At 43.3% G+C, this 13,894-nt stretch overlaps 1 protein-coding gene across 1 annotated transcript; it reads right to left on the bottom strand.

Moving 5' to 3' along the window:
• Window positions 1-2,247: 2,247 nt before the first annotated feature.
• On the bottom strand, window positions 2,248-11,227 carry ARRDC4 (arrestin domain containing 4). Its single transcript, XM_062501418.1, has 9 exons — window positions 10,967-11,227; window positions 10,879-10,933; window positions 9,761-9,827; window positions 9,338-9,485; window positions 7,439-7,541; window positions 6,508-6,764; window positions 5,697-5,859; window positions 5,057-5,211; window positions 2,248-4,938 (listed from the first exon to the last, which is right to left on the bottom strand). The coding sequence occupies exons 1-9, from the start codon at window positions 11,219-11,221 to the stop codon at window positions 4,882-4,884; spliced, it is 1,260 nt and encodes a 419-aa protein (XP_062357402.1). The 5' UTR covers window positions 11,222-11,227; the 3' UTR covers window positions 2,248-4,881.
• Between the last annotated feature and the right edge of the window lie 2,667 nt (window positions 11,228-13,894).

Below are 13,894 nucleotides of genomic sequence, written 5' to 3'. Positions count from 1 at the left end.
CCCCAAACTGGGGTCTGATAGGTTGTGACCAACACAACCTGAGCCTAAACATGACATCAAATAGGAGTGGCCTATACAGAGACCTGGGATCTTTCTGGGTGTGTAACAACCTGTTTAAAACCTTGCAGACAAAATCCAACTTTTGCCAATCCTTCTGTTCTCACCTCTCTCAGTGCCCAGCACCTCATTTATGGGGAGGCTGATAACTGCTCCAAGGTGCTGAAGTAATCAGCTTTTCACTGACAAAAAATGGCTGCTGGCTCCAACTTTCACCTTGTCTTTCATTTTTCTACTCACCCTACAGGGAGCCAGGTGGCTGAATGTAAACCAAAACTAAAAAGGATCTCTTTTCTTTTGAAGGGATGCCTGTTTGGAGATTTATCAGTAGTATAGTTGAATCTGCCCTGTGTAGCTCAGAAGGCCCACAGCTTCACTCCAGTGAAGTCCCACCTGAGTTGCCATTTTCTATTCCACATTAAAATCACTTTTGACTTAAATTATTATTATTATCACTTGTCCTAAAATGTCAATAATGCAGTGATATTCTAGCAGAGCTTTTCTGTACTGTCATTTCCTATTAATTGCTTAGAAATAATGACAACATAATTTTGAACACAACTGTCACCTTGTCTGTGCCATATATAAAATGTTAATACTAAAAGTGAACTGGGTTCATCCTAGACCTAATTAGTTCTTTGGAGAATTTACTTTGTGCAGCAGCCTGTACTGTCCATATTGATGTTACTATGTTATATAACCAGCTTTAGAAAAGGCAGCAGTTGGAAGGCTGGGTTCTGTGTCCCTGTGTTAAGTCACTACTCTGAAGAGAGCACTGAAAATCAGCAGAATTTGACTAGAAAAGAGAGCACAAATGCCTGGGCTTTTTAAGGAGTTGTAGAACAACTAATTATCTCCAAATCAACACTGTCTGCAAACTGTGCTCTCCAAACGTGTTTTTATTGCTATATATATAGCAGAGACTTTACAAAATGAGTTACATGTTCCCATTTGCTGTCCAAATCGGGTGGTGAAGTCATGGAACATGCTATTTTGATAATTTGGAACATGCCCCAGGAGTTGATGAAATGATCTCTCTTGCTCTGTACGTAAACTGCATGTTTCCATGCAAACATCAGAAGGGTCAGAGCTGCAAACATGAGCCTGCAGGATCTCGTCTATCTCTGCCTAGCTCTTTACCACGTGTTTAAATACCAAACATATTTTAATAGACAATTACAGTGTGTGTAATTTGTGCGTTGATTAGTCTAATTAGTTCAGCAATAAGTCACAGAAATACGCCCCTATAAAAGCAAACAGTGGATGAGGTGGAATTGCTACTGTGAACTTAGTGGTAAGATATTTAGGTATCATTTAGCCAGAGAGCTTTTTGAAGAACCTAAGACCAGTATTGGAGGTTTTGAATTTTCCTTTTCATGAACGATGACTTCTCTGTTAGTTCTGGTACTTGAATTGGCCATCAAGGCCCAGGGAAGAAATTCCTCCCTGGCACAGGTGGCCCAGAGCAGCTGTGGCTGCCCCATCCCTGGAAGTGACCAAGGCCAGGTTGAACACTGGGGCTTGGAGCAACTGGGATAGTGGAAAGAGTCCCTTGCAGGAGCTGGGATGGGAGGGGCTTTAAGGTCCTTCTCATCCCAAACTATTCTGTGATTCTACAATTCAGAACAGCATCTTCACCTCAACTTTCCACTGAGAAATTTGCCATCTTCCTTCAAAAGTGCAAAGAGGAAGAAGAAATCAACACTTGTCTGCTGTTCCTTAAAACCCAGGGAGGCAGGACCCTGAGGGAGATTTAGCATCTCACTCCTGGCTCAGGTGAGCAGTGGGGCAGGTACAGTTTGTCACTTCTTTCCCCACAGCAGCAGGTTCACTGCTTTAGTCATCCTGTACTCTGGTTCTAATGTTCTGATGTATTTGTCTTTAGTTTGTTGCTCTAATCTTGTCTAAAGGGAACAAAATATCCTTTAAGATTCATAGATGAGATGAGAAATCCAATTAGAGCTCACATCTTTCAATCCTTACAGGTAAGAACCCTTATTACATAATAAGCACAGGTGGGAGTAGGCCCTGTTTGATCAATTTGTTCCAGTTATTGGTTATGGATAGTTCAGGGAACTAAAACAGTGACAGTTGAAGGCGTAATTCCCAGATCAGAGAAGAATTAGAGGTCTGTAGAATAGAGTACAGGTATTTCTTGACATAGCACCAAACCAGAGATGAACAGCACAATGTAGATTTGACACTTTTATTAACAAAGAACCCATGGGGCTCATTCATTAGTACAAAATACAATCATGTTCCTGTATGTTAAACAGCTTTTTTTATTTTGTCTCTTTTAAACTGTTTCACAGTTATCAAAACAAAGCCCCTGCATATTGAACTTATTATTGTGCAAACAGTAATTATTTTTAAGGATCAATTTCTGCACTAAGCCAAGTGCCAGAGAGCAGAACTTAATCTTGCTTTCACCCCTCCTTTGAAGGGCCATGTGTGCTTCCTAAGAAACACATGATAGTTGACTTTTTTTTGCAGCAAACAATCTAAGGCCACAGTTTATCTGCAAAGAATAAAAAACAACTCAAAGATTCTTAGGAAAAAAAAAAAAAAAAAAAGCACATCTTTACCCTTCATACTGCTGTTTGCTTGACCACGATTACACCCAGGCAGCACACATCACCTATCAGGTATTACAGTCCAAAAAAGCACCTAATGTTCTTTAAGCTAATATTATGAATGATTACCATGCAAGTTAATACACGACCAAATTACTTTTCAAGTAACTGTAATGGTATCTGTTTAAGGAAAAGATGCTTGTTCCATTTCCAGATGATGTGAATGAAAATCCTGCATTGGTTGTTATGGGCAGGCCTTCACTTAAATAAAAAGGCATGAGAGCCACACCTTGAGACTTAAATAATCATTTTTAGAATGTCCTTTCCAAATCATGCACTCAAATTTTGGTTAAAGCTGCATTTGCTATAGAAGACAATACTTAATGTTTCAAATGAAAGGAGTAACTGCAGTTTGGAAACGTGAATTTTCACCAGTGTGTCTTTCACATCTTTCACTGATGCAAAAGTGATTTGAGGTGAAGTGCTAGAAATTAGACAATGTAAGGAAGTTATACCAAAAGAAGACTAAAAATATATATCCGTGTATGCCTGTAGAAAAATCCCTTAAGTGAAGTCAGATTTAATAAAAAACCCTTTAGACTTTGTTTAAACTGCAGTTATTGATGAAATGAAGGAAACTAAATTACTATTTTTGTAGTTATCAGAAAAAGTACACTGTTTTACCACATGAAGCACCGGGTTTTAACCCCAAACTCTTCTGTAAGACATATGGAGTATTTCTAGTAGTCCAAAATCCCCTGTATTTCAAAGACAGGACTGTAAACATGCATGCAGACAATGCTGTTTTCTGCTCCTGTAAGTGATCTGTTGGTGATTGTTTACTGATCCAAATTGATGGCTGGCAGGAAGCAAACATTCTACTTTTAAATGAAGGCAGCAGAAGGGCAAGTAAATGCTGTGCCTTCACTCTTAGCAGCAACAAACTCTCACTGTTCTAAATGACCTGAGGAAGAAAACATTAAAATATTGCACCAAAACAAAGTTAAACAGCAAAAACAAACAAGGAAACACACCAACAAATACAGTATGGATAGCAAATGACCAGTGCAGGCCCTGACAATAGATCTTTAGACAAAAATGCAGGAGTAATGAAAAGCTTTGTGCCATTACCAGAGGACTTTGTTCCCCTGATGTCTGCTTTCACTTCAGTTATAAGCTATGTCTATTCTGGGTATATTTACACCTCTCCCTACACCTCGTATCTCATTCACTAACCACAGAAACCATTTAGGGTCCCTTTGAGAACCTTGAAGTATACTGGAGCCTTAACAAGACTTGTTTTTGGTCTCAAATCTGACCGTAAGTAAATATCCAAAACAGAGGTAGGCTTATAAAGGCTTTTGAATAAATAAATATTGTCTATTTTGCTAAGTATACTTGCTGCTGGCAAAAGGTTTCTCCCTTGCCATGCTTCCCCCCATCGTGCTATCCATAGGCTTAAGATGCAGAAGAAGAACTCACAGTAGAAGAGGTTAGAATAATTCCCTTAAGAAATCCCTTGAAAGAAAGCATAGTGCACAAGCTCATCTCAAAGTTCACTGTTCTGTTCCACACTTGTGTCTTGCATTCAGGAAATGGTTGCCTTTATAATATTGCATAATAGCCATTCTGTCATCCACGGTGTCCTCAGGATCATGATAATGAGGAAATAGTACCACGTGGCAGTTGTGAGAAGGGCAGGTTCCCATCAAATACGAAGTAAACACTTTGCTCTGAGTTGCAGTAGTGTTCCTTTTCTGGATGCAGACAGTGCAAAGCTGAAGCCTCTTGAACACTGGAATCTTCTGGAAATGTTTTCTTACCCCACATTCTGTTCTACTACAGGAGTTCTCAACATCACTATGTACATTCTTCCAGAGCATTGCAAACAAAATATAAATTCTTTTCTCTTCAGAAGATCCACACACCTCCTCCTTGTACTTTGTGTAGTGTATCCACTTTTTGGAAAACATTCAGTATTTCTTTAATGCATTTTCGTTTCAGTATTTTCAGGTACTTCTCAAGTATCCCAAGCTTAGCTGCTCCCCTGTTATCCTCTGTGCAGAATAATCCAGCAGGTTCACTTTAATCACCAAACGTGCTCATACCTCCTCCTCCATTTTCCTTTGCCTTTCTCATACACAGACTGAAGTTTTGAAAAAGAAAACTGTTTCCTTTTTAGCTGCACTACCAGCTTAAGCAGCAGAAAGATTAAGACATTCATCACAATGATGCTCATTACAAGTCCTCTTCAGAGCATAAATGAAACGGGCTGAACTTCTTCTACATCAGTTGGATGTGGATCAATCTAAGTAGAGAAGAAACACAACAATTACTGCCTGCAATTCCTGCATTTAGGTATGTGTTTGGGTTGGTTTTTTTTTTTCCCATCTGACAAAAGCACCACCTGCTATTTATTTTCTTACCTCTGAATAAAGAGGTGGAGGCTGAAACCGGAACTCTTGTATGTAAGCAAAGACAGGACAACACAACTGTTCCTCACAGTCAATGGGTGGTGGATAAGCAGGAACATGTCTGGAAAACTCTTCCTCAGACACTACATCAGCATAATTTGGTGGTGCTGAAACACAAGGGATGCTTCTGTCACATTTCAAACTATTCACTCACTCACAGGAAGAACATCTACAATACAGTATCCATGCATTCCAGGACCATGAAAACTGTACTGGAAGTGCACTGAACTCAAACGCTGTAACTGAAATTATGTTTTCAGTAAACTCAGGTGATTCAGCAGGAATACAGAGAGTGCTGTGCTTTTAGGACAACTCCAGCAGCAAACCTGTGTTTTATCAGGTTATATTCAGTAATGGGTAGAATATTCCCACCATCAGAAGTTACTTGTTTCAGTCAGATGGGGAACAGAGAGACTTCAGGAAGGCTGGAGTTGGGGTAACCTTACCAATTGCTTTGGAGCTCAATTTAAGACTACTCGAGTCATACTTCTATGGCCTACATCCCTGGCAGTGCCCTTAAACTGGCACTGCACCCATCTGCTGCAGAGAGTGCTGTGCTGGATTAGAGAGAGTTCAATATGTTATTTATTACCTTCAGGGTGTTCAGGCATGGTCAATGCCAGCCAACTCATATCCATACTAAATTGGCTGGTAATGCTGGAGTTTCTGCTTGAAAATCCAATACATGGAATAGTGCCAATCACCAGAGGCATTTCAATCATCAATTTCTTAGCACCAGGAATATGGATATACACCTATGTGACAACCCCCAAACAGAAGAAAAAAAACATCATGAGACCCCACTGAATGCTGCTCTTAAAAGCTGCCCTACTCCCTACACTGCAGATTTAAAAATTAAGAGCTTTGTCATCCCAGATATGCTTAGCTAATACCCTGGCAGCTTTCCTTACTTTTCAGCAGCTTCCTTCTTTCTGTAACTTGTCTCTAAGTGGCATTAAAAAAATAAAAACCATCTTGACAAACTAATTACACACTTGACTTTCAGTCTTATCTTCCCATTTCTGGAAAGCATCACTTGAGGACCCCATTCAGCTTGCAATGCTTTCCCAAAATAATCCCTGCATAAGCTGCTTCTTCGTCAGAAAGATTTTTCCCTTTTCCACGATTCCCATCTTTCCATCTCAGAATCTCCTCATGACCTTCAGTCTCTCATGTATGTGGTTTATGATATTTATTTTTCAGAGTCACAGAATGATTTGGATTAGAAGGGACCTAAAAGATCATCTAGTTCTAACCCCTTGCCATGGGCTGGGATACCTTTCCCTCGATTTGTATTTATTGTCATTCCCAAGTTAAAAACCTAACAGCTACTTAAGTAAATTCTTCTGTCCCCAGTTGAATGCAGTATCTAACATTTGTACATTTGAAAACCCAATACTTACAGCTAATGAATATTCTACTCTAATAATGCAGCAGTCAAGTATAGATGGGGATACAGGTGGAATTTTCAGAGTTTTCCCATTCCAGGTATCTGTACTCCCAGAGGCAATGTGGTTTCCTCGGACATTGGCAACCATCTGACGGAAGGTTTTTGTCTTCCCACTGGCCAGGTAAGTTTGTGTTTGGAAAATGGCAGCTTTTGGAACAATCAAGCGAGAAGAGCAGTTCTCAATTTCTGCATAGATAGGGATGGCTTCCCCTTCGAGACAGAAAAAGTCCAATGAATAATTTGTATTTACCAGCTTTCCTCTGGGAATATCAAAGCACGTTACACAGCACGTACATCATCTGCAGTGTTATGAGAACAATAGTTGGTAGGTTTCCTCAAGCCAGTTATTTTTTTCCAGAGTGGTATCCAGACAGAATTACAGCCACCTACTATGTTTTACACATAAACAATGATTCATTTTGAAACATTATGCATAATATGAACAACCTATAAAAGCTTTATTTGCAAATTTCTCCCCAATCATCATTTTATATAGTACTAAATGAATTCCAGGATGTCTTATTTTGTTTTCTCAATGTATCTAATGTTATCAACATGAAGAAGCTGTTAAAGCTCATTCTTACTGAAGTGTAAACCTATACAAATAGGATGTAAAAACTAATTACATCCCAATTAAGTATTTTATCCCAGATAAAAACATTTTGTTGTTTTTTACACTCAAATATACATGGATGTTTTGTAACATTATTAACAAGACTTCAGGTGAGATGCTTTTTAAAAAAATTAAATTCACATGGATCTTAATTTACTTCTATTAAACAGAATTATTCTTTGAACTGCAAAGTGTTGGCTTCACTGATAAAGAAACAAAACCCGACCTACTGGATGCTTAGTATTTACATTTTTAAGATAACTACTCTTACCATTACAGTATCCCTTCCTCTCGATTTTGGCACTGAGAGACACTGGCCCAGAGGTGAAAAACCAACAGCCAACCATCTTCTCCTGACTTCTTAGAACAGGTGTCTATAAAATATAAAGTATTTTTTATTTTATGGGATAAAGCTCTCAATCACTTGCAATTTAGTGTTATGTGTATCAGTCACTGCAACCCAGCTCTAAAACCCACATGACCTGAATCCCCAAACTTCACACTGCAACTGTAGTTTTGTCACCATGTGAAATAGAACCAAGGTTTGGCAAGCTGAACACTTCTCTTTTGAAATCCCAACCTGTATTTAGACTGTACTAAGTAACACATACAAATGTGTCTTTGCATGGTGCTTTGTCTTCAAAATGAACTTTTCAAAGGTTTCCTGGAGTTCTGTGGTGTTTATCCCCATGTTTCTCAGTGCAGAAGAGTGCAGAATTAATTTTATCTGCAAACAACTAACAGTTAAGCAGGTAATTTTTTTTTACCTTTGTATCTTTAAGAAAGGATAAACGTGTATATATATAGACACTGGGCTAAGGGGATGCACCTTCATTACTTGCAAGCCACAAAAACTCCCCAAAAATTTAGAAGCTTGACAAAAACCATCTTAATTATTAAAGGATGTCGTACTGGATGACATTTACACTGCCTGTAACATTTTCATTAAAATAAACTCACATGCACACACATCAAGGGTCCAAGCCAGGATGAAAGCTACTCAAAATGATTTACTGGGCAGTGATACCCAGTCAGTACAATAAAGCAAAATGGTTTTGTATTTTCTTTATTGTAATGAAAAAAACCTGTTTTGCACTTTTTGGTTGAAGCCTTGGAATCCATTAAGACTGGCACTGCCTTCCTGATGTGTCCCACAGGCCTCTTCTATGCAGTAACCTATGGTCTGCTCTGTCCTGACAGAATGTGGGTATGATGCCTTCAAATTTCTAACTGCTGAATATAAAGACTATTCTGCTTACAGATGTCACTGCCAAAATACCCTAAGTTCTCCCTAGAATGGATTAAAATGTAAGCATGTAATGAGGGGGGAAAAAAAGCCTGCTCAAAACATCTATTTTCTACGTTCATGTCATGACGTTAAAATTATCCCACCATTTAAAATAAAATAGAAATTACTCATTCATATTTAAATGAATAACCATTTAGATCCAGTTGCTATCATGAAAGTGCAAGGTATAATTTTATATTATTTTCATAATATGGGTAGAGATAAAAGAATCCAGCTCATTAGCTTCCATCTTGCCTATTTACTCATTACTTAATGCCTGATCTTTCTTATTACTCTACAGTATTTCCAGTGATTATTAAAAACTCAATGCTTTAATGTGGCCAAATCTGTCATAGGGAAATAACTGAAAGGATCTCTGGAGCAGCTGCGTGCACACACTTCATGTTAGAAAACGACATGCAAAATGCAGGGATATGTAACATAATGGCCAGAGCCTAAATGACAGGCTGGGCATGATTAATACTCTTCTCTAATTACTGTTCCTCAACCTACTATTATTGTAGAGTTTAGGACACTGCAGGCTTGTGAATGTAGTTGCTCTGCTAAGAGTAACTACTCTGCACTGGTGCATTACTATTATTAAGCCTTATTTATGCATCTGAAGCCTGCCTAACTTTTTGGCAGGAGCATCTCCGCCAGCAGGGATGTAATCAATGGTATTAAAAAAGCCACTGTTTGCTATTCACACAACCTAAGATCATCTATTTATAGAGAAAAGCTTAGGGAGCTTATATGCTTTCAGAAGTCAGAAAATGATGCTCTGGAATAACATGGGAAGGGTTACGGCTGGATGTGAATGCTGCTTGGAAATGGTTTATTTGCAGCTGGCTTTACAGGGAGGAGGAGTGGGGGACCTCTTACCAAGAGAGCTGGTGAGCTGACGTCAATATGGCTGATGATCTGGAGCTCTGTCTGCACACTCTGGTCAGGTACAGCAGGCCTCTCCAGAACTGCTTTCACGTAGTACTGGATACTGCCATACTTCCCAGTAAAAGAGGTCACCAGAGGTCTGAAAAAAAATCAGTCATAAAACCATTACCCCCCATTAATAATGCAGCTCCAAACATTAACACTTTCTGTGTATGTAAACATTTCCCAGTTTACAGGTTGTACTTTTAGGAGCTTGGGGAAGCTGAAGCAAACAAGGCCTGTCTGTGTGGTGCTTGATTAAGACACATATATAAAGCTGATACTAAAAAAAACACAAGTCAAATTACATTAAGTTAATGTTCCACTACAAGCAGCATCCAGCAAAATCCCTTCAGGTTGGATTATTGAACTTACTCTTGAGGGAGCTGAAAGCTGAACGGAAATTCATGTCTTCCATCTAGAAGAATTAAATTTTCCTCACCTGTAGAATAAGAATGAATAGTATGTTTTAGTTATTGCAGAAATAGAACAAAGCAGACTTTTTTTATAAATTATTTATGTATAAAAAACACCCAAATGCAAATTCTTATTGATCCCAGTGGGTTCTGGAATGTGGCCCATGCTTTATTTATGCTGTGATGGGATTTCAATGAAAAAAATAAATCAAGGAAACATGGGAGACCTTGAGATTCACTTCAGGACTCTGGCCAATTTCTAATCCAAAATGGCTTCTGCAAAGCATGGAGTAAGTTTCTTTTCATCAGGACAGCAATTAATCTACTTTTCCAATTAACAATTAAACTAACATCTGTGCCGAAAAACTGCCATTTAAGGTCAGCATGAAGAAATGCTATAAACATATAATCTCCCAATTTATTAATATCGGGCCTATGGTTACACAGTTTACAAGGCCTAAATCAGCTTTCCCTACACATCAGCCCGAGTTGCGTTTCACCCTTACAGAACTAAACCTCCTTGTTCTGGCTGTAATTTTTTATCACTGCCATAGTGCTGCAGTGTCTGTGTGACAGAGCTCCGCAACAGCGAGCTTCCTCTGTCTCCTTAATCCATTGGATGAGCCCGACTGCTTCCAGGCTCTTCCACGGCAGCTTCCCAGGAGCCGCTTGTCCAGCAGACCCCGCGCGGAGGGGCCCGATGGAATCCAGAGCCGGGCCGAGCCTCTGCAAGAAACCCACGCAGCGCAGGGAACAGGGCTGCGGATTTAATTCCAGCCCCGCTCCGCGTTTTGCAGACACCCCACAGGGAATCGCGGGGCCAGGAATGGGGCAGCGCGGCTTCCCCAGGCACACGGCTGAACGCTGTGGCAGCCGCTGTCCTGCTCGCGTCCCGGCCCCAGCGGCCGTGTCCGTGTCTTCGGGCCCATTTCCACCCGGAGCGTTCCTCCATCCGCCTCCCCCTCGCTGCCGGCCGTGGGCGCCTTCCCGCAGCCTTTCCCCGCTCCCGCAGCGCCGCTCCCCCGGTCCCACCCCCGCTGCGGCCGGGCCCGCGCTCCCCTCCCGGTCCCGCCTCACCTTCGGGTGGGTCCCGCAGGAGGCTCTGCCGGATGTCCAGGTACCGCACCTCGGCCTCCCGCCGCGGCCCCGGCCCCGGGGCCCGCACGGCCACCCCCCACGTGCCCGCCCCGGCTACCGCGCCGGGGCTCTCGCTCCAAGCTACGCGCGCCCGGCCCGCGGCCTCCAGGCGCAGCCCGCGGAGCGGCAGCGGCCCCGCCAGCTCCAGCAGCACCTGCCCGGACACCGTGTCCCCGCTACAGTAACCGCCGCCGCCTCCGCCGCGCCGGGCCTCGTCCTCCAGCACCAGGGCCAGCGTCTTCACCGCGCCGCCGGCCCCGGGGCCCGGCCCGGCCGCCGCCATCGCTCCCCGGCCGCGGGGGAACCGCGCCCGCCCTCGCCGAGCGCTTTAAACCCGCCCGTCTTCGCCAGCGCCCGCGGCGCCGCGTCCCGCCCCCGCGCGCTGCCCATTGGCCGCCCCGCGGCCCCGCGCGCCGCCATTCGCCGCGGGCCGCCCCTGCGCCCCCGCCTCATTGGTACTCGGCGGGCGCACGCCCGAAGTGCGTCACGCTGCGTGATCGCCGCGGTGGGGCCAATCGCGCGCGGGTGAGCGCGCGTGGACAGCGCGGCGATTGGCGAGAGGGCGGCAGGGCCCCGGCGCGCGGGCCAATGGCGCGGCGCGGCCACCACGTGCACAGCCTGTGGGTAAACAGGGAGCGGGGCGGGCCCGGGGGCGGGGCCCTCAGCCCCGCACGCCCCTCAGCCCCGCACGCCCCTCAGCCCTTCACGCCCCTCAGCGCCAGGCCGGCGGCGGCTTGGGTGTCCGGGGCCTCGCTCTGTCACCTCCTCTGGTCACTGCGCGCCAGCCCGTGACAATGCGGAAGCTATATGCCCTTGGTGACCCCGCGCTCAGGGCAAGCCTTGTCTCTCGGTGTCCCTCGGGTGCTGCCACGTGCGAGAGGGAGGCCGCGCGGTGCTGGGTCGGCCTCAGCCTCTCCGGCTGACAGCCGGGACTATTAAATACAGAAAAACAATGTGGTGCTGCTGTTGCCCACTCCCCGGTTTGAATGGAGGTTACTTGCCTGTGTGAAGCTCTTTCTCGCCTCACTGAAGAGCAGGAGGGGAAGGGATCTAGCTGTAAATAAGCTGTCCTGGGCAGCGTGGAAAGCTCGTGTCCACACGGATGTTGTGTGTTCGTGCACCTTGTAAAGCAATAAGCGCTCTGGTTCGAGGACTTGCTCTTACATCCCGGCTTTGTACCTGGGCAGCGAAATGGGTGTGCCCCGCTGTGCGCTATCACACCTGAGCACATCATCCATAGGTAACACTCGGGAGATAGAATAAAGAACACATGCAAAGTTTTTTAAAGACACGTTTAAAAAGTTTTTTAAAAAGTTCTACAAAGTTTTCTAAACACTTGCAAAACACATGCTGTTGTGTTTAGAATCAGAATCTTAGAAAACCCCATCAAACACTGGGAGAGCGGTGAATATGTCTGAGTCCCTGGGTGGGCGCTCCCAGAGCGGTGAGGCTGCGAGAGCTCTGCGCCCACCTCCAGCCGACCCAAGACACGCTGCAAACCAAAATGCTTTGATTCTACCGGACACGTACTGCAATTAACGCTGTTCTTGGCCCTGTCGTGTTGTATGATGGCAGCAGGGCATCCTCCGGGAGGAGGTGTGTGCGGTGGATGATGTGCTGTCATTTCCACGGGTGACCGAGGAGTCATTTCCACTCCGAGTCACCTCCCTGCTTGAAGCTTCTGGCAGCGGCATCTTCCTGCATTCCTCCATCCCTCTGGGGCGCTGCAAAACACCAGCCTGGTGCTTCACCAGCTTCTCAGCTGACTCAGTTAATTACTGAAATTAGCAAAACTTGTCTTCCGCACTCAGAGCCTTGGCTTTTAAATAAATAACCGATGCGATAAATGCAGGTTTTCTCAGGAACTCCTGTGTGTCCCATGAAATGTAGCCTCATGTTGAGAGTTCCTTCTGTGAGGAGCTTGCTAAGAGCCAGGTAGGCCTTTGTTGGCTACAGGTTCATACACAAGTCTTTGTTAATCAATAGTGACCTGGGGAGAAGGAATGTGCTTACAGGTGGGGTGAACTCATGGACTTTATTTCAACCTTTGCCCATGCATTCTCCAGCTTGTGATGAGAATTATGTAAAGAAAATTACTCTGTTATGATGATAGTTGGTTGAATGTTTAAAAAATTGTTAGCTATTCACATCCCTTTGTGCATCTGAAATAACTCTTTACAGAAACTGCAAATGTTGCATTGTAGTTGGGAATTGTGGCGTATAAAATTGTGCTATTTTGGTATTTTGTTTTTTAGTTCAATTAAACTCAGACATGGCTAGTTTTGCATCAATCTTTTCCTTGTTTTTCACATGGACAAGTATCAGGTTAATTTTGTAGTCAGCCAAGAGACCATACTTGGATGTGCAGATGGAATATTTGCTTATTTTATGAATTTCATTAGGTATAATATATGTGTGTACAGACTGCTTTTGAGAGTATGATACAGAGGGGAAAAAAAAATCAAAATCCCACAACTCCCTTTTTCCTACATGAATTAGATCCTGCATAAAAGTAATTAATTCTCTTATGGGTTTATGCGACCATTCAAACATTGCCTCCTTTTCATTCTTTGCAAGTGCAAATGAGCTAGATAGGGAAATGAATAAACATGGCAAATTGCTTATGAAACAAAACATTACCCAGAATTAGAGAGAGCTGGGAGGCTTCAGTAACTCGAGCAATTAGCCTGTAGAGGACACAGTTAATAGGCACATTCTGTCACAGTCAGGTGATACTTGTTCCAGATGTTTGTTTGCCCTTTTATATATATTTTTTTTCTTTTCCCAGCAAGAATAAAAAACCCGGACTTGTTGTAATTATCATGAAGTGATTGGTTTTCTCATCTACCCATCTTACTAGTGTTTGAAGCATTTTAACTGACCCACACAGTGACGTTGTAGCATGAGTGGTGGAAATCACCATATTATTTTAGTCTCTGACAAGCCAGAAGGAAGG

Source organism: Cinclus cinclus, chromosome 13 (assembly GCF_963662255.1).
Source record: "Cinclus cinclus chromosome 13, bCinCin1.1, whole genome shotgun sequence".
Classification (NCBI taxonomy): Eukaryota; Metazoa; Chordata; class Aves; order Passeriformes; family Cinclidae; genus Cinclus; species Cinclus cinclus.
The sequence above is the reverse complement of the archived record's forward strand: the minus strand, read 5'-3'. Positions and strand labels throughout refer to the sequence as shown.

Bases quoted from the DNA above. Each gene is read 5' to 3' on its own strand.
- ARRDC4 (XM_062501418.1), bottom strand. From the start codon at position 11,221: ATGGCGGCGGCCGGGCCGGGCCCCGGGGCCGGCGGCGCGGTGAAGACG. The intron at 9,828-10,878 runs GTGAGGCGGGAC...CTTATTCTACAG, and splicing joins CCTGCGGGACCCACCCGAAG to GTGAGGAAAATTTAATTCTT. The intron at 5,860-6,507 runs GTAAGTATTGGG...GTTGTCACATAG, and splicing joins GAGTAGAATATTCATTAGCT to GTGTATATCCATATTCCTGG.